This window comes from Megalobrama amblycephala, linkage group LG5 (assembly GCF_018812025.1).
Source record: "Megalobrama amblycephala isolate DHTTF-2021 linkage group LG5, ASM1881202v1, whole genome shotgun sequence".
Classification (NCBI taxonomy): Eukaryota; Metazoa; Chordata; class Actinopteri; order Cypriniformes; family Xenocyprididae; genus Megalobrama; species Megalobrama amblycephala.
Window position 1 is genome coordinate 38,708,753 of NC_063048.1, and position 19,866 is coordinate 38,728,618.

Sequence of the window (19,866 nt, forward strand, 5' to 3'; positions counted from 1 at the left end):
AATGGAAGTGTTTTGAAAGGTAATGAACGAGTACTCTTGGACCAGAAAAGTGTTCAGAAGGTCAAATATGGACTACTGAATGGCTGATGTAACATCAGAAAGAGTCAATGAGTATATAAAGAAAGTTCATGTGTGAGGAATCTTAGGCCAAAATTTTTTCTTACGTTAATCAAATATGGACTTCTGATTGTCAATGGGTAGAAATAGAAAGTTCAAGATCAACGACTCTTAGGCCAGAAATATGTCCATAAGGTCAAAAAAGGACTTCCGTATGGCCGATGTAACATCAGATAGAGACAATGAGAGTGTAATAAGAAAGTTCATGATCAAGGACTAATTTGTCAGAAATATTTTCGGTAGGTCTAATTTTTGGGCATTATGTACGTATAAAATAAGTTCAAGTTCGAATACACTTTGGCCAGATATATGCCCATCAGGTCAAATATGCACTACTCTATGGCTGATGTATCATTAGAAGTCAATGGGCAGAAATAGAAAGTTCATGATCAAGGACTAATTTGGCAGACATTTGGTCTAAATAACACCAGAATTATTCATTAAGTATGTATAAAAAAGTTCAAGCTTGAATACTCTTCTGCCACAAATATGTGCATTAGGTCAAATATGGAACATCTGAATGGCTGATATAACATCAGAAGTAGTCAATGAGTATGTACAGAAAGTTCACCATCGAGGGCTCTTTTGCCAGAAATAAGGTCAGTAGGTCAAATGAAGACTTATCTATGGCTGATGTAACGTCAGAAAGAGTCAAGTGTTTTGAAAGGTAATGAACGAGTACTCTTGGACCAGAAAAGTGTTCAGAAGGTCAAATATGGACTACTGAATGGCTGATGTAACATCTCAAGGAGTCAATGAGTATGTCTAGAAGGTTCAAGGGCTCTTAGGACAGAAAAAAGTTTAAGCTCGTCAAATATGGACAATTTATGAATAACCTTTTGCTTATGCTTTTTGGCTGATTTAACTTCAGAGGGAGCCTTTGATTATGGATAGTACATTCTTATTTGAAGACTCATCGACTAACATATGTCAGATGTGCTGGACTTTTGTATGGCTGACGTAGCATCAGAATGAGTCAATGCGTCAATGAGTAAAAAGTTCATGATCGAGGAATCTTGGCTCAGACACATGTACGCCCCGGGTTACTTCACTGTTAACCCTGTTCCCTTTTAAAGGCTACTCTCCAAGTTGACACACTTCACAGCCTGGGGGTGTACTAACTCGTAACACATTTGATTTCGACTTGCAATGCGTACAAAGCATTCGATTTTCCAATAAGGACCATTTTCCATTTCCATGATATTATACATTTTTTCATTTCACTGAATGCAAAGAACTAAGGTTGTTGTGCATTTAAGAGCTATCATATATGTTTTAGCATTGCAATGCCTACATAACCTGACTTGTATTGGTTTTTGCATTGAAGAATGATACACGAGACATTCTGTTTTATTGCATATGCGTTGCAATGAACAATGTAAATTCTTCCGTTGTAATATGGAAGATGTCAATTTGTAACATATGAGCTTTTAGCATTATAATGCATAGAAAACTCAATTTGTGTGGAATGAAGAGATAAAATAGAACCTATCGTTGTGCAATTGAAAAATCAAACATAAGCTATGCACTTGTTGCTTTTCAATGAATGCAAGTGCTAATTCCGTTGTGCACTGAAGAGTTAAACATATGTGTTGTTGAAGGGTGCACCGTGCACTGAAAAGACAATATATATGTGCTATAGCTTTGCTTTGCATACAACTAACTTGTACATTTGTGTAGAAGAGACGGAGATAACATAACATGCGCCATTTGCATTACAATGCAATTGTCATTGCATTACAATGCAATGCATACAAAAACTAATTCATTCCGTTAAGATAACATATGTGCTATTCCATTTCATTGCACATAACGCTCCAACGTTGTGCAATTGAAGAATAACATAATCTATGCACTTTCGTTTTGCTCATTCCGTTGTCCATTGAAAAATAACACGTAATATGGGTGTTTCATGGCATTGCATAAAACAATTAACTTCCGTTGTATATCGTCGTTTTAAGATGTAACGAGAATTTTGCATTACAAAGCATAGAAGATCTAGCTCATTTTGCTGTGCAATGAAGAGATTAACATATGTGCTGTTGCAGTGCATTGCGCACAAAACCTATCGTTGTGCAATGAAGAATATAATATTCTATGCATATAATATGCATAATAATAATATATGCATATAAGCTATGCACTTGTTGCGTTGCATTGCATACAAGAACTAACTCATTCCGTTGTGCATTGAAGAGTATACATATGTGCTGTTGAAGAGATAACAAGTATTGCATAAAGTTCTTACTTATTACTCTGTGCACTGAAACGACAAAACATGACACGTGCTATTCAACAACTAACTTTTTTTTTTCATTTGTGTATTGAAGAGATAACATGAGCCTTTTTCATTGAAAATGCATTATAATGCAATGCTTACAAAAACGTATGTTTTTCCGTATTCCGTATGTGTTATTGCTTTTCATTGCTCCAGCGTTTACAGTGCATTCAAGAACTAACTCAAACCGCTGTGCGCTGAAAAGACAACACAATAACATATATGCTGTCGCGTTGCTTTGCATACAACTTATACATTTGTTTATAAAAGAGATAATAACGTGAGCTTTGCAGTACAGTGCAAAGAATATGAATTAAAATGCAATGCATTCAATAATTCATTCCGTTAAGATAACATATGTGCTGTTGCACTTGCACATACGTTCCAACATAATATGAAGCCAACAACAGAAGAACATAATATGATCCTTTGCATTGCAATACATAGAATATGCATTAGAATGCAATGCATACAAGAACTGACTGATTCTGATACGGTAAAATACGTACTGTTGCATTGCATTGCACATACGATCCAACGTTGAGCAAATTGAAGAATAACATGAACTATGCAGTTGTTGCGCTTGCATTGTATACAAGAACTAACTCATTCAGATGTAAAAGGGTTGTTTTTGCATTGCAATGCATAGAAGATCTAATTCATTTTGTTGTGTAAAAGTGCTGTTGCGCACAGTTCACTTGTTGCGTTGCAGTGCATACAAGAACTAACTCATTCCGTTGTGCGTTGAGGAGTTAACATATGTTGTTGAAGAGATAACACATAGAATTGCATAGAACTTCACCCTCTGTGCGCTAAAAAGACAAAACACAAGGTATGTGCTAAAGGCATTGCTTTGCATACAACTCACTTATACATGTGGTTATTGAAGAGTTAACATACCATAAGCCTTTGAATTACAATGCATAGAAGATTCTTTATAATGCATACAAGAACTAACTCATTCCGTTAAGATGACATATGTGCTTTTGCATTGCATTGCAAATCCGATGCAACGCTGTGGAATGCGCTGTTGCTGTGCAATTGCACACAATGAAGAATATGTAAGCTATGCACTTGTTGCGTTGCAGTGCATACAAGAACCAACTCATTCTCTTGTGCATTGGAGTTATCGTATGTAAGCTACCGAAGGGAGTACACACACAGAATTGCATAAAGATCTAACTTTCACTTTGCACTGAAAAAGACAACACGATAACATATATGCTGTCGCGTTGCTTTGCTTTGCATACAGTTGTTTTACATTTGTTTATTGAAAAGATAACAACGTGAGCTTTGCATTACAATGCATAGAATATGCCTTATAATGCAATGCTTACAAGAACTAACTCATTATGGCAAGCCGTTTTGACTTTTATCTCAGGATATGAATTCTTGATATCAACAATTCAGTTTTCACTAGTTAAAATGCTAATTCTTGATATCAGGAATTACATTTCCACTAGTAACAATGGCAATTTTTGATATCAAGAATTACATTTCCACTAGTAACAAGGTTAATTTTTGATTTTTGACAATTCAATTTTCACTAGTTAAAATGCTTATTTTTGATATCAAGAATTTTTTTCCACTAGTAAAAACTAGAATTCTTGATATCAGCAATTTATATCCTGGGAAAGGCAATAGGCAAGCCGTTTTGACTTTTAATCATTCCCAGGATATGAAATTTTGATATCAACAATTAAGTTTTCACTAGTTAAAATGTTAATTCTTGATATCTGGAATTACATTTCTACTAATAACAATGACAATTGTTGATATCAACATTTGAATTTCCACTAGTAAAAATGTTAATGCTTGATATCAACAATGATGTCATTACTCGCAGAAATATGTATTCTTGATATCAACATTTGAATTTCCACTAGTAAAAACTAGAATTCTTGATATCTGTAATTGTATTTTCACTAGTGAAATGTCACCATAGGCTGCCATTCAAATTCAATTGTTGATATCAAGAATTGAGTTCTTACTAGTTGAAATTCCAATTTCACATATCAGAAATACAATTCTTACTAGTAAAAACCACATTCTTACTAGTAACAACTTCATTCTTACTAGTAAAAACTTCATTCTTACTAGTAACAACTTCATTCTTACTAGTAAGAATGAAGTTTTTACTAGTGGAAATGTAATTCCTGATATCAACAATTAAGTTCTTGATATCAACAATTGATATCCTGGGAATGAATAAAAGTCAAAACGGCTTGTCGAAGTGTAGGTAAGGCGCGTTAAAAATAGTTTTGACGCAAATTGACAGAGGTTCGAATCCGCCTTTTGCCGAACTCGCTCTACTTCCTTTTCCCATCCATCAGATTGGAAAGGCATTTATCTTCAATAAAAATGAAGATATAAAATAAGATATTCGAAAAGTGTCGAACTTACGAACTTAAGAAATTAAAAAGACTTCCTATTTCTGCGGTTTTGTGCATTTTATAAGTCAGACTGCATCGTTGACAAAGTGGATGTAAACTAACTACAACGCACTGCACCATGCAGCACCAAAATTCGCAATAATGGAAGTATACCGCTCAATTCATTTAGTGTATTTATGTATATTGATACACCGTTTACTCTTTTATGAAACTATCATCGTTAATGAAGCCCAAGTGCCACCTACAGGCCTATTAGTGTAGGCTGGTGAAATGGTGACATGAAAAGAAAGGACTTTATTATGTTACCATTTTTGATAATTATGCAGCATTATGAAAAAAGTCTCTTAATAAACTCCTCCTGCATTTATTTGATCAAAAACAGCAATATAGTGAAAGATGATTACAATTTACAGTGATGGTTTTCTATTTTAATATACTTTTAAATATAATTTATTCCTATAATTTATGCTGTTCTTTTCTAACATTTTATTCATCAAAGAATCTTGGAAAAAAAGTATCACAGGTTATAAAAAAATATTAAGCAGCACAACTGTTTGTAACATTGATAATAAATCATCATATTAGAATGATTTCTGAAGGACCATGTGACACTGAAGACTGGAGTAATGATGCTAAAAAATTCAGTTTTGCTTCACATAAATCACATTACATTTGAGCCCCTGCCCCTGAGGAACTCTCTGCATGTCCCTGTCTGTTATTATTGCACCGTTTAATGTACAACAACACTAATGTACAAATATTATCTGACACCATTTATAAGTAGCCTGTAAATATAGCATCTAACTACTATGGGCACTTATTGCAAAGAGAATACTTTTTTATAGGGCAAATAGAATATTTAGCTTTTTTCACTTAGTGTAAGTAGCGTATAAGAAATGGTGCTATTTTCACTTAGTGTAAATAGATTCTGTTGCTATTTTCACTTAGAGCTATTTTCACATTTCGCAGTCTGTTCCCACGGATTTAAACTGTACTCGTCCAAGAAGAGAACAGACTTCCGGGTTATCGCAAATAAAATAATGACATTTTTATATAGGGCAAACAGAATGAATCTTAGGCCAATTACTTTTTGTGTAGGCCTATGTGGAATGCATCAAATTGTCTTAACTGCATGCTTAAAATAATTCTCTGAGGCACTTTTTTTCTAACTCAGAAAACACAGATTTTAGGGTAAGGTCAAGAAGGGATACAGCTACGGACACTGGGAATGCGCAATTAATATTTGGTCATTTCATTACTGTATGAGCACGAACAGCCCATTACCAACACATGTATATCAAACTTATAAACATGGAGACATGTTTATAAACATGTCTGTAAACATATGTATATATGTATATGTAAACATGGAGAACAATAAATGACCACACATGCTGAGTTTTATGAATTTATGATGCTGGTGGTGAGTGTAAAATCAAATTCAAAACAGCCATTTCACCTGGAAGATTAAGGCTGTGATAATGTTGTAATGTTGGCCACTAGAGGGGGCCATACGATAAGGAATCTTTTAACCTTAATCTTTTCTCTATCATTTTTTTCTTTGTTTTTTCACTTTTACATGCCCCAATAAAATATTATTTGTCAAGTTTCCAGACATGATTGCTGTAGGCCTACATTTAAAAGAAAGAGACCATTTTATTCATCTCTTTTAACATAACATACACGATTCCATTCTATTCCATATTGTTTTGCAGGAAAAAGCTCTGTAATGGAACAGTAGAGGCACTTTACCAAAACAGAAAAAAAAGTTTACGAATAAAGCATTCATTAGTTATTTTATGATACTACCGTTGTTAGGTTTTAAGTAAACATTATAGTTCTAAAGTAAAACGACAATAACAACGACAACAACAATAATAATAACAGGCTGACAACCCGATGGGCAAGATTACATTCTTATTAAATCATTGTCTCTTCCACTCCAAACCCACTACAATTGAGAGACCTTCCAGATGCATATTTCATTCAAATATATTATGCAACTGGACTATCAGACGAGTTATCCAGTGTTATATTTAATGTGACATTAAAATGGCCGACGGGACTAGGAAAGAGGTTCAAAAAGACTTTATCATTCATCTTGTCCAATGTGGCCCTATACTTCAAGTTAATGGACAACATATTACTGTAAATAAAAATAATACAAGTTATTAGCACATTACAGTGTAGCTATCATGCCATATTTACGCATCCATTGGACAGAGAGTGCAAATATTTCGGCTCATTATTAGGCTATCCCATATGAGAAGGTATCGGTGTACATAATACATCAAAATGTACAGTAAAAATGTTCAGTAGTCAATAACTTTTCATTACACTGTTTTACAATGCACAGGCCTTTAATCAAAGAGAAACACCGGCACGAATTTGGGCACAATGATGACACATTCTGTATTAGAGCCATATGTAAATGTCATGGATGGAACAATAAAAAAATAGTCCACTGATGCATTAGACAGTGTAATGAAGACAAAAATAAACATGAAAAACGACATGAGGTTATTTTTCTTATGTTCATGTCAATGGTAAAATAAATGATAAATGAATGCCTTGTTCATTTTTTCCCTTAATTCTCAGAAGGACCCCGTGGCCAATAAAAACAAACAGGATGAAACTACTTTTTTTAACAATTAAAAAAAAAAAAAAAAAAAAAAATCAAGCCATAATATAATTTTTATGTTTTATTAACTAAATGAAAAAATAAAGGAGCCATTTCTCTGGACGGATGTTCTTCCTCCATCTTTGGCTTACAGAGGATTATGCGAAAACCACATCTCATTAATATTCATTAGCTCATTACCATAGCTATTTTTACCTGTAAAAATTGCGTTTCTAGATATCAGTAATTGAATTTTCACTAGTTGCAAGAGCAATTTCAGATATCAACTCTCTTTGTTGATATCAATAATTACATTGTTACTAGTAAAAATGCGAATTTTTGATATCAAGAATTCAGTTGTCACTAGTTGAAATGTCAGTTCTTGATATCAACAAATGAATTGCTACTAGTAAAAATGTTCATTTTTGATATCTGAAGATGCATTTCTGATATCAACATAATTTCAGATATGTAAAATGGCTTTCTTACTAGTAACAATCACATTCATGATATCAGAAACTAACATTGTCACTAGTGACAATCAAATTATTGATATCAAAAATGAACATTGTTACTAGTAGCAATTCAATTGTTGATATCAAGAACTGACATTTCAACTAGTGACAAATGAATTATTGATATCAAAAATTTGCATTTTTACTAGTAAGAATTGTATTTCTGATATGTGAAATTGGAATTTCAACTAGTAAGAACTCAATTCTTGATATCAACAGTTGAATTTGAATGGCAGCCTATGGTGACATTTCACTAGTGAAAATACAGTTACAGATATCAAGAATTCTAGTTTTTACTAGTGGAAATTCAAATGTTGATATCAAGAATACATATTTCTGCGAGTGATGACATCATTGTTGATATCAAGCATTAACATTTTTACTAGTGGAAATTCAAATGTTGATATCAACAATTGTCATTGTTACTAGTAGAAATGTAATTCCAGATATCAAGAATTAACATTTTAACTAGTGAAAACTATGGAAAGCCGTTTTAACATTTAAAAGTTAAGTTCGACTATCCGTAATTAACGTTGTAGATATCACCAACGTCTTTCTGACTAGTCGTAATTACATTTTGGATAGTCGGAATTGTCATTCGAGATATCTGTAACGTAATTGTGGCTAGTCGAAACGACAGATAGAGATATCTGTAATGCAGTTTTGACTAGGCAAAACTGAATTACAGATATCTGCAATGACGTCATTGAAAACGACATTCAACTCGTCACACATCTTAAATGACAATTGCAGATATCTGTAATTCAGTTTTGCCTAGGCAGAATGAAAGTTAACGATATCTCAAACGTCATTATGACTAGTGCAAATTATTGTGCATGACGTTGCTCTATTTTAGATATCTATAAATACGTAATTTCCCTTCCCTGGGAAGGGGATCATTTCCTTATTTCTATGAATAGAAGAAGAAAGAAGCAGTCATGGCGTTGGCTGTAATCGAAAAAAACACTAGAAAATGGCATGAAATTCAACGAGCCCTCACACAGGGGATTTGTGGAGAGAGAGAACGTCGTTCTATTGAAAACTGTGAAAGAAATCTCGGAAGAATTGAGCATTTGCTATCACCAGACACAAACAATGAACTCAAAAGCAGTTTGGCTCAACTGAAAACTCTAATAGACGCAAATTTCCATGCTGGGGAAGACAGACGTTTCTCTGTCAGGCGCATTAGTTCAGGTGAGTCTGTTTATCACTGTATTCATGTATTATCATATTCATTAACGTTAAAGGGGAAATCCGGCCGTTTTAACATCTTATGGTTTTCTCGGCTCACCCATAGACAGTAGAAGGGTTCACCGCGGGAGCTGTAGGAAGAAAAAAAAAACGACAAAAAATGCAGCGCAATCTCATGAAGCTCCGTGCAGGAGCTCTTCTGCCATAAACAGTATAGAAACCATAAAATGATTAGACCACCATTTACTTGCATTAAGCAACTCTGTTGTTATTTTTATAATTAGTATTAATATAATTGTTATATAATATATTGCCACACTTATGTGAATTATATTATCAGAAAACTGAACATTTGGCGTTGTCAGTCTTTTATTTGTGCTTAATGGATAAAACAACGGCGCTGCGCATTTATGGCTATACTAATTAGCAATAATTCTGACTTTATATTTATTAACGTGCTTATTTGTGCAATCATTAAATGTATTGGTCTTACACCACTGTTATGTCCACTGGTCACAGCAATAAATACTGTATTTTTGCAATTCCACAAGTCTCTCCATTTCCAGTGTAGCCTACTGGCCTATTCATTAACAATATGCAATTTCAATGCATGTATGAGAATTGGTATGATGATATATACTATAAAATTACAAAAAATAAACAGTCCAATGCTGCTTAAACACTTAAACTTAGTTGACTTTTTCTTTTTGTAGGGAGAAGAGGCCGACCAGCCATTGATGTTACCAGAGAACACATTGAATTTCTGCTGAAGCAAGGCCATACAATTTCAAAAACTGCTGAAATACTGGGATGCTCCTCATCATTTCTGTACAAGAAGTCAAAGTTGTTGGGTATACCTGTTAGAAGTATGCTGTCCGCAATAGATGATGGTGAACTAGAACAACATGTGAGGCAACTTCAGAGCCAATATCCTAATTCTGGAAATGAGGTAATTGGAGGTCTTTATCTTTAGGCTGTATTTAATTCACATTTGTGTGCCATTGTTTTGTGAATATCATGTCAATTTAGATCTTTTTTTACAAATCTGTTGCAGATGATAAGAGCCCTGTTGCGTGCACAGGGTGTGCTTGTTACACGGTCCAGGGTGCGTGAGATGTTGACACGGGTCAATCCTACTGCTGCTGCAAGGAGATGGAGCCAGACAGTTGCAAGACGTGTTTATCATGTACCTTACCCCAATAGCTTGTGGCACATTGATGGGAACATGCGTCTCATAAGGTTATTATTACCAGACTTGTAATTTTTTTAATATTTTGAAAAGAACTTCAGCAAGTAAAAAAAGTTTACAGCTATATTGTTTCCAGACTACTGTCAATAGTATTATAATCTTCAAAGTAATATTTGATTTTTCAACCTTTCTAGATGGGGTTTTGTGATTCATGGTGCAATTGATGGATACTCCCGTCTGATTACTTACCTCAACTGCAGCACAGACAATCGTGCCACAACAGTCCTTTCTCAGTTTTTTGAAAGCAACATGCCTCTATGCCCTACCATCAAGAGTCAGATCTGACCATGGTGGTGAAAACATCCTTGTGGCTTTATTCATGCATCTAGTTCAAGGACTTGAACACAGAGGTTTCATAACCGGACAATCAGTTCACAATCAGAGAATTGAACGCCTTTGGCGTGATGTATTTTTGCATGTGTTGCAGCACTTCTTATCTTATGTTCTACTCCTTTAGAGGATTCAGAGGTTCTAAACCCAGATGATGATGTCCACAGACTTTCACTGCATATTGTTTATCTTCCTGAGATTCAAAAAAGACTGGAGCAGTTTAGACAGGCCTGGAACCTCCATCCGTTGCGAACAGAAAATAATCGCACACCAACTCAACTCTGGACAGAGGGCATGCTCAAAAACATTGCAACAGACAGCACAGCTGTCAACAATGTGTTTGGGGAAAATCCCTACAGTGACCAAAACATTGATGCCATCCTAGCGCAGTATGGAATTCAAACACTGCCTACACTTGATGAGGAAGAGTTCCCAGCTGTTAATGTAGAGCCACCTCAACTCATCCTCACTCAGCAACAACAGACATCTGTACACAATGCAATCCAACACCTTTCTGATCTAAAGATAAAATATCAGGCTTGCTGTACTGCAATTATCAGTATTTTGCAAACTCAGGTATAGTCTAATTCCAAGCCCAGAGATAAAAGTTTATTGGCTGCATATATTATCCAGGACTGAAAGACATTTTTAGTTTCAACAACTTTAAGTTACATTTTCTGTTAAAATAAGGTGGTATGGGTAGTGCAGCTGCAGCTGATGGCGCTAATGCCAGGTGTGCTAGATTTGGCAGTAGCTAACAACACTGTTGGTGCTGTGTTATGTTTTATTGTCTTTTTTTTTTTTTTTTGTAGTACTTGTTGGCTGACAATATTCGTTTTGTTCCTTTCTACTCCCATTGTTATAATTCGTAGAAAAAGTGGAAAAGCATCCAATTAGTATGAATGAGATTTAAATGTTGAATAAAACTCGTAATGTATGAAAAACGTGAAACATCTTAAGGTTTAAATGGAATATGAATCAATAGACAAGATCTGAAAATGCATGAAAAAGAAAATTCAATATGAATGTTTGGAAAAGTGGAGAAGGATCTAACTATTTTGAATGGGAATGAAAAGATGAATAAAAAAAAAAAGATGAATAAACTGGTAATGTATGAAAAACAGAATGTTTAATGGCTTGAATGAGAATTTTAGATTACCAGTTGAAAGAGGTTTAACTGCCAAAAATACCTTAACATCAATCCACTAATCAGAACAGAGACTGAGTTGTGATGGGGACAGGTTACTACGATAAGCTGTTGAGATTGACATCCAGCAAACCAGCCAGACCTTTAGTTTGCCTTCTCTGTATTCACTGTGTATTCATCAACATGTACATAAACCAAACATATTGGCTGTAATGTGTGATTTCATCAAACTCATTGAATTATAAGCCCAATAATTCCTTACAGTTGGTTTATAAAGGATATCTGAATTCATTAGATCAACCTCAGTGTCATCATAGTAACCATGAACTATAAGCCCAATATGTCTCATAAAACCTAAAGAAAATATACATTTTCAAAACAAGTAAAACATAAATTTATAACTTAAAAATAATTTAAAGCAAAAAAAAAAAACTACACAAGTTTGAGTTAGCTGAAAAACTCAATATTGAATAACTGCCAAATCAACTGAAGTGAACTGTTACTCATGCAAAATGAACAGGATTACTGAATCTAATTTTTACTGAATCTAATCTAATTTTTTTTTTTTAAGTGCATGAGATTCTATAATTAACATCTGAACCAGTGACTTTCTTCAACAGCATTCTATTCAATAACTTAAGCACAAATATAGCTCAAGTGAAAACTGAATTTCCAAGTTTTACACACAGTGACATCATGCAAGACCAAAGGTTGGAGCTTGCAAAATTCCCTCCATCATGTATTGTTTGAAAGCTTCATAGGAAGAGTGCAGCGGCAGGCGGAGTACAAGAATACAAGTATTGGCTTCTGGGAATAGTCTGTTGCCCTCATGAAGGAACTGAATTTGTGGACGGTGTGGAAATCCCAGTGGAGGCACTTGTTGAAGCTCCAGATGTAAACTCCAATACCTTCTCTAGGGTGACTGGACTGCATTCTCCTTCTGTAACATAAGAAATAGTAGTCTGAGAAACAGTATTCTGAGAAACAGTAATTCAGGCCCCTTAAAACACATGTTGATTTTATTTTTAGCCCGTGTCGCCTAGCCCTAACCTTTTGTATGCGTTACTTTGGAGCAATTTGGAAGTTGCATGCTGACATCAAGGACTTTGTGGTGAATATCAACCACAAAAGCCTCAGTAAAGTACATTTTTGGTAAAATATTACAAAACAATATGAACAAGTTTAAGGGAGCTACCCATGTTCACACAACCAGACTTCACAATGTCACTTCAACTATGGCATTATCAGCATTTATTTTCCTGCCAACCAGGACAACAAAATGACCACTAATAATTGTACTTATGAAGTCCATGTTATTATAACTTGTACAATAAATAGTATACCTTCAATATCAATTAACCAGTCACGCCAAAAGCATATTGTCATGTTTTCTCGTGCTCTCCTGTTGCTGCCTTGCGCAGAGAAGTCCACGTCAAATAAAGTGCATAGGTCCTTCGCCTGTAGTGGAATCTCCTCACTGACAAACATGTTGTAGAACACTGCTGGATTCTTCCTCAGCTCCTCCAGTAAACCAAGGGTTTTTAACCCCTCAACAAACCTATAAAAACCATGTTAAAATGTGTGAATCACCCTGGGCCAATGACAGTTTCATTTTTCGGACAGATAAGACAGGTGAGGCACTTACTGGTCCAGGGCAGTCGCCAATCTTCCATTGACAAAGAAGTCTGCAGCTGACTGGACAAGGGAGTCCTTCTCCTCCAGGCTGGACACATGTCTTAAGGCACCTATAATGCTGAGACTATCTGCTGCCTCTGCAATTGCACCGTTCGCCTCTCGGACCGTTGTTGCTTCCTGTATCTAAAAAGACAGGGGGGAAAAAAAAAGAAAAAAAAAAAAAAAAAAGAGAAAGAGATAGTGAGTCAGTGAGGGAGTCCAAAATTGGCTTGTAAAGATACCTTCCCTATATAAATTAGATGTTTAAGCAACATAGCACTCGTGTTCATGAGAATGTTCGTGGATATCCTCATGGCTGTGGTTCGGCCGCAGCCACGAGGCCGAAGGCCGAGTGACGCAGGTAACCTGAACACGTTTGAAGCAATTCATAAATAGAAAGTTAAAAGAACATAGGGCTGTGTCACAGTACTGTACATTCAATGTATAACACCTTTCTCCTGCTTACTTTTATTAATTGTTCCCTGAAAGTATGGTCACCAACTTCATCCACCGTGGCCGGGCGTGTTGGTATCCCACAGATTTGATGGAAAAGCCTTTCGGAAAAGAAATGTGGACCGACTCCTCCATGGACCACACACACAGCAATCATTTTTGCCACCCACATGTAAAGTTTAGTCTGCAAAGCTAAAATTAAAGAAATAACAGTAAAAATCTTGCTCTGCTGTAATGCTTGTTAATTTAATACCTTAAAATGCTATGATTAATATTAGTGCTACTACAAAACTTATTGCACCTTTCAAAACATGTTTCAAAAAGGTGTTTCAGTACATTAAAGAAAAGAATCATGGAAAAATCCTAACCAAGAGTTAACAAATTTTAAGGCAAAATAACTAAAATAAAAATAACGATACAGACAACAAACAGGATGAAACCTGCCCAACACACAAAAAACAAAACAAAATAAACAAATCAATCATTTTTAAATGGGTTTCCGTGTATACACTTCTAGAATTCTGCCAGTTGAATGAGGACAGTCCTAAGAATTTGGGCTTCCCTACCTTGAGTATCAAGAGACAACTGTCGGTCTTTCTCATGTCCCTCAAAGATATTTGACTGGTGGACAGCCCTCATCAACAGCCTTAGGTACTCTCTTGTTGGGCCGCCTTCGTCAACTGCTCCTTCACCATTGTCATCTTCATCCACAAAGACAACATCCAATTTTGCTTCAGGGTTGAAGAACCTACGCTTGAATGCCCGCACGCTACACAGTAAAACATTATCCCTGCACACATTTATTTGGTTGCTTGTTGGACAGAAGCTTCCATCAACTTTGCTGACCATTTTTTTCAATATGGTCTGTAGATCAGTCCTGCAAACAAAGAAGTTCATGCATTTTATTTTAACCACCTGATTAAATGTAACAAGATATAGAAAATGAAACCTCTACATATACTAAAAAAAATATATATAAAATCAAGTTAATGAGAAAAACACACTCATCCACAGGTCCTCCAAGGTCATGTGTTGATACAGGAGACTGATTTTGTGAAACAGTCTCATCTTGTTCATCAAGAATAATGATTGGTTCTTGTGCAGATGAAGGAGAGAGTGATGGTTCATCATGAAGAGTCAGGATTTCTTGTGGTTGTGAGAATAGAGTGAGCGGTGGCTGGGTGGAGGGCTCAGACAGCAGTGAGCGGGTGGAGGGCTCAGACAGCAGTGAGCGGGTGGAGGGCTCAGACAGCAGTGGCTGGAAAGAGGGCACAGAGAGACTTGGCTGGGTGGAGGTCTCAGACAGCAGTGAGCGGGTGGAGGGCTCAGACAGCAGGTGGCTGGAAAGAGGGCACAGAGAGACTTGGCTGGGTGGAGGTCTCAGACAGCAGTGAGCGGGTGGAGGGCTCAGACAGCAGTGAGCGGGTGGAGGGCTCAGACAGCAGTGAGCGGGTGGAGGGCTCAGACAGCAGTGGCTGGAAAGAGGGCACAGAGAGACTTGGCTGGGTGGAGGTCTCAGACAGTGGTGAGCGGGTGGAGGGCTCAGACAGCGGTGGCTGGAAAGAGGGCACAGAGAGACTTGGCTGGGTGGAGGGCTCAGACAGCAGTGGCTGGAAAGAGGGCACAGAGAGACTTGGCTGGGTGGAGGTCTCAGACAGCAGTGAGCGGGTTGAGGGCTCAGACAGCGGTGGCTGGAAAGAGGGCACAGAGAGACTTGGCTGGGTGGAGGTCTCAGACAGTGATGACTGACCATGAGATGTATGGTGTAGGGCATAAGCTCCATCATTTTGTTGATCTGAGAGAATTTCCTGAAGACAAACATGCACAATACATGAGCTTGCACAAACCAAAACACATTCCGTTTTCATTTGAGTCTGGAAATAAAATGCAACACATTTACCTGTACATCCTTATTTGAAAACCAAAGCACATATAGAGTTGAGGATGCTTTTATGCCATAATCCATTATTGACCCGGAGGAACTGCTCTCAACTGATCTTGATGATGCAGCTTCTTGCACCACAAAGATTTCACTGGCAATATCATCTTGCCCCACAAAGTCAAACAAGATCTAAAAAGATGTGAAACAGTCAAGTTTTACAACCCACTGAACCACTGAGAAGACACTTGATATTTTCTCAAGCTGAACACACATCACCTGGATTGGCTCCGACAAGCGGAATTTCCTCATATTGGTGTGCCCATTTGGATATTTAAATTTGATCAACACCCCATCTGAGGGTTCCTCACATGCAGACATTCGCCAACGTCTTGCCTCAATAGCCTGAAATGTGATCTCTCATTAAAAAAAAAAAAAAAAAAAAAAAAAAAAACCTTCAGCTAGTTTATCAAACTCATTTATTATAAACAAACCTTTTGACGTCTTTCCTCACAAGCCTGATAGACTAGTTTCTTCCTCTCCTATTAAAAGATCACATTAAAAGTACGTATGCATTCTGTAAGAGTGTGTAAATCATACATAAATAGAACTTGGAAGGATTACCTTCTCTTGATCCACCAACAAACTTGTATTATACTCCTGGTATTGCTCGCCATTCTTGAAGAGCCTAAAGTAAAGCGCATTATTTATTTATATATATATATATATATATATATATATATATATATATATATATATATATATATATATATAGGCATTTCTCACAAATCACTAGGGCTGCCCTCGACTAAAGATTTTTCTAGTCGACCAGTAGTCGTTCATTTAAGCGATTAGTCGACTAATCGCGCATTTATATTAATAAGCCATAAATCATAATAATGAGCCTTTAATCTTATGTATACATAGCCTAATCAGTGCTCAAACACATGCATAAAGCTTGCCACAGTGCTCCGGCAATCGTAACGATTATGAATGTGTCGTGAAAAAACAGCAAGGAGACTGTCTAAACATTTTAATAATTTATTGATAATGTTTTCTGTGTTTTCGGCTGCAGAGATTAAGTCAACAATGCTGACTCATCTCTCATCTCCGCAGTAGTGGACGCGCCTATATGCAAGTTTCATATGGATTACATAATCTGAGAATATTTATTTTCCATTTGAATTGGCTCGTTTAAAAGTAGACATTCCAAGCTATAGATATATTTCTTGTGTCTGTGAGGAAAGCAGCCTATACGATGAGTTTCGGTTCATGCTTGTTACGAGCTCAAGTTCACCGAGACCGAGATCAGAAAACGCATCCTGATTGCTTTCATTGTTTTACAAAAGCACAACGTTTTGCTGTTATTGTGAGTTTACAGAAATAAAAGTAGACCCTTTACATTTTGCATTACTCTTATCTATGACCAAAAACGACGGAGTATTTTAAGTTAAGTGCAGTGATCACACCGGCACCTCCATGTCATGCAGTAAACACGCTCTCCACACAAACACTTGGATATGCGCCAAATAATAGCGCACATTTATCTATAGGCAAACATTAAAGAGAATGGACTAAAGTTGCGACTTACATGTTTCAAGTGATAAGGCATATTTGAGGTCGATAAATGATAGGTGAATGTTTGGATTTCCTGCAGTTAATGATCTGTGCCTCTAGGACTGCGTGACCTCGCCACTTCCTGTGGAGATTTTTTTTTCTGCGACTAACCGATTAATAAAATCTTGGTCGACCAAGCCTCTTCAAGTTGACTAACGGTTAGTCGACTATTAGGGGGCAGCCCTACAAATCACCATAAAATAGTACACGCAAAAAAAATAAATAAATAAAAAAACACACATACCATTTATTTTATACAGTGTCAAAATTGGTTACCTGATTTGCAACCACACTTTGAGCTTGGGTACTCTCAGCCACAGGTGCGGTCTCCTCTTGTACTGGAGCAATTGAGAGTGGTGGGAATGAATTCATGGATATGGCAGAGGATGTGGATGCCACCTGGTAGTACACAGAAAATCCAAATGATTTCTCCTTCAGCAAGAGAACACACACTCATAGTGGAAACAAAATACATCATTAGAAAATATCAATAGGTAGAAAAATTACCAAAACTTATCCTAGGGAATGTAACTGCTCAGACATCACACAGAATAAATAGATACATCTTAATACATATTTAAATAAAAATAAATAAAAACACAGTTTATATTTGTATTTGCCACTCATCACTACAAAGTGCAGAGTGGACATAACAAAAATCATTAGATGTGCAATCATTTTAATATGGACCTGATCTGAAACCACTTGTGAGGTCTCATCTACTGCTGGAGCTGCGAGTGGTGGGAATGAATTCTGGGACATGGCAGAGGGTGGTGATGTTACCTGAGGGTAGAGAAGGTAACAGTTATAGGTATAGACATTACAGAGAACACATTTATATGATTGTAGTATGATACAAAACCCTGTGTATAATTCCATACCTGCAAGACAGTGGCTCGTGGCACGATGTAAAGCCTGCTTTTGCCAACAACTGCTTTTAGTTCCTTCACAGAACTAACTTGCAATTTCTGGATCTTGCGTCCTTTGCCTGTCCTTGCCAATTCAAAGCCTACCAAATTTAAACTGATGCGAGGGTAGCTTTGGCAAACAAAGTTGTTCAATTCAGATAAACTCCAGTTTAACCCAATCTTTGAGTTTGTGTGTCCGGCCTCCGTTGACTCATGCACAGGTTTTCCTAAAAATGGAAGTGTAAACATCAGTATAATCGGTTCCTAGTGGCAAAGTAAAAAATTTTTAGTTGCTACAAGATCTTTCAGGACTCCTAGCATTCAGGACTCATATTTTCAGACATAATCGTAGTGTTGTCAAACCCCAAAAGTAGACCGGTGTGACTACCACAGTTAACCTAAGATCATTTGTGTTTCTACTAAGTTTACAGCTTTGAAACTAAACGAACCCTACACTCCTAAGAAAATTGCATATGACAGAAGAAAGAGCCTGGTCTTACTCACAAGGCCATCACACATTTGACCATATGTAAAAGAACATTAACATACAACATATGGTGTAGCTTAGCGTCTGAATGCACCAATGCATCAAAGAGAAAACTACTCTGCAATATTTCTTTAAAACAAATGCTAAAAGTATTAACATAGTCAAATGTTTCCCAATATAGAGACAGTATAACAAATCGGACCATACAGGCTCAAGCTAACATAAAATCCAAAGCAGCTCATTCCATAGCTGTCTCTGCAAGAAGGTTAGATAATAAGGTGTAAAAGTAAATAACACAATTCTTATCTGCTTCAATCTCACATTTACCTAATCCATGTTTAGCCAGTTCCTCAAGTTCTATTGTGGGGGGCAGAAAACCATTATCTGGCCCTGGAAGGAGGAAAAGTTTTGCTTGCCAAATAGGGTTTTCCCTGCGGCCACCAGATCCTCCTGTAAACACAAATTTACATTTACATTACATTTACTCATTTAGCAGATGCTTTTATCCAAAGCGACTTACAAATGAGAGTAGTAGAATCAATCAAATCAACATGAGAACAACAGTATGTAAGTGCTGTGTGAAGTCACAGTTATGACAGTAAAGTGCTCATAGCAAGGGTTTTTTTTTTTTTTTTTTTTTTTTTTTAAATACACAAATAGATAGAATAGAAATCAAGGTAAGTGCTACTATTACTGGGTCAAGTGCTGACGAAAAAGATACGTCTTTAGCATTTTTTTGAAATTACGTTGTCTTCCGGTTTCTGCCATATGTAAGTTCCAGCGTTAAAAACGTTATTTTAAGTAAACCGCTTGTACACGAACAAATGTTCCCAATGCTCCTCGAGTTCAAGTGCAGATTTTGTCGTCAATATCCTTTTAAACAAATACATAACGGTCAGCAGTAATTCTTGGCTAAAATGTTCCCGTGTGTGAGTAATTTTAATGCTTAAAATTACTGTAGGTTATGGTTGACAATATTTATGAGAAAGATTCACACTAATACACTTT

At 36.3% G+C, this 19,866-nt stretch overlaps 3 protein-coding genes across 3 annotated transcripts; 1 reads left to right on the forward strand and 2 right to left on the reverse strand.

The window, feature by feature from the left end:
• The first annotated feature begins 8,797 nt into the window (after positions 1 to 8,797).
• LOC125268182 lies at positions 8,798 to 11,565 on the forward strand. Its single transcript, XM_048190272.1, has 6 exons — positions 8,798 to 9,117; positions 9,828 to 10,063; positions 10,169 to 10,353; positions 10,498 to 10,637; positions 10,821 to 11,182; positions 11,506 to 11,565. The coding sequence occupies exons 1-6, from the start codon at positions 8,862 to 8,864 to the stop codon at positions 11,563 to 11,565; spliced, it is 1,239 nt and encodes a 412-aa protein (XP_048046229.1). The 5' UTR covers positions 8,798 to 8,861.
• A 1,102-nt stretch (positions 11,566 to 12,667) lies between these two features.
• Positions 12,668 to 15,287, reverse strand: LOC125268184 (G2/M phase-specific E3 ubiquitin-protein ligase-like). The gene is made up of 6 exons (XM_048190274.1): positions 14,972 to 15,287; positions 14,534 to 14,844; positions 13,981 to 14,159; positions 13,486 to 13,658; positions 13,184 to 13,398; positions 12,668 to 12,780 (listed from the first exon to the last, which is right to left on the reverse strand). The coding sequence occupies exons 2-6, from the start codon at positions 14,814 to 14,816 to the stop codon at positions 12,668 to 12,670; spliced, it is 963 nt and encodes a 320-aa protein (XP_048046231.1). The 5' UTR covers positions 14,817 to 14,844; positions 14,972 to 15,287.
• A 5-nt stretch (positions 15,288 to 15,292) lies between these two features.
• LOC125268185 (cell wall protein DAN4-like) lies at positions 15,293 to 16,490 on the reverse strand. Its single transcript, XM_048190275.1, has 2 exons — positions 15,868 to 16,490; positions 15,293 to 15,775 (listed from the first exon to the last, which is right to left on the reverse strand). The coding sequence occupies exons 1-2, from the start codon at positions 15,931 to 15,933 to the stop codon at positions 15,293 to 15,295; spliced, it is 549 nt and encodes a 182-aa protein (XP_048046232.1). The 5' UTR covers positions 15,934 to 16,490.
• Between the last annotated feature and the right edge of the window lie 3,376 nt (positions 16,491 to 19,866).

Bases quoted from the DNA above. Each gene is read 5' to 3' on its own strand.
- LOC125268182 (XM_048190272.1), top strand. From the start codon at position 8,862: ATGGCGTTGGCTGTAATCGAAAAAAACACTAGAAAATGGCATGAAATT. The intron at 9,118-9,827 runs GTGAGTCTGTTT...TTCTTTTTGTAG, and splicing joins TGTCAGGCGCATTAGTTCAG to GGAGAAGAGGCCGACCAGCC. The intron at 11,183-11,505 runs GTACACAATGCA...TTTTTTTTGTAG, and splicing joins CTCAGCAACAACAGACATCT to TACTTGTTGGCTGACAATAT.
- LOC125268184 (XM_048190274.1), bottom strand. From the start codon at position 14,816: ATGGTCAGCAAAGTTGATGGAAGCTTCTGTCCAACAAGCAACCAAATA. The intron at 14,160-14,533 runs GTAGGGAAGCCC...CTTTAATTTTAG, and splicing joins GTTGTCTCTTGATACTCAAG to CTTTGCAGACTAAACTTTAC. The intron at 13,659-13,980 runs GTAAGCAGGAGA...CTGTCTTTTTAG, and splicing joins TCAGGGAACAATTAATAAAA to ATACAGGAAGCAACAACGGT.
- LOC125268185 (XM_048190275.1), bottom strand. From the start codon at position 15,933: ATGGATTATGGCATAAAAGCATCCTCAACTCTATATGTGCTTTGGTTT. The intron at 15,776-15,867 runs GTAAATGTGTTG...GTTTGTCTTCAG, and splicing joins TTTCAAATAAGGATGTACAG to GAAATTCTCTCAGATCAACA.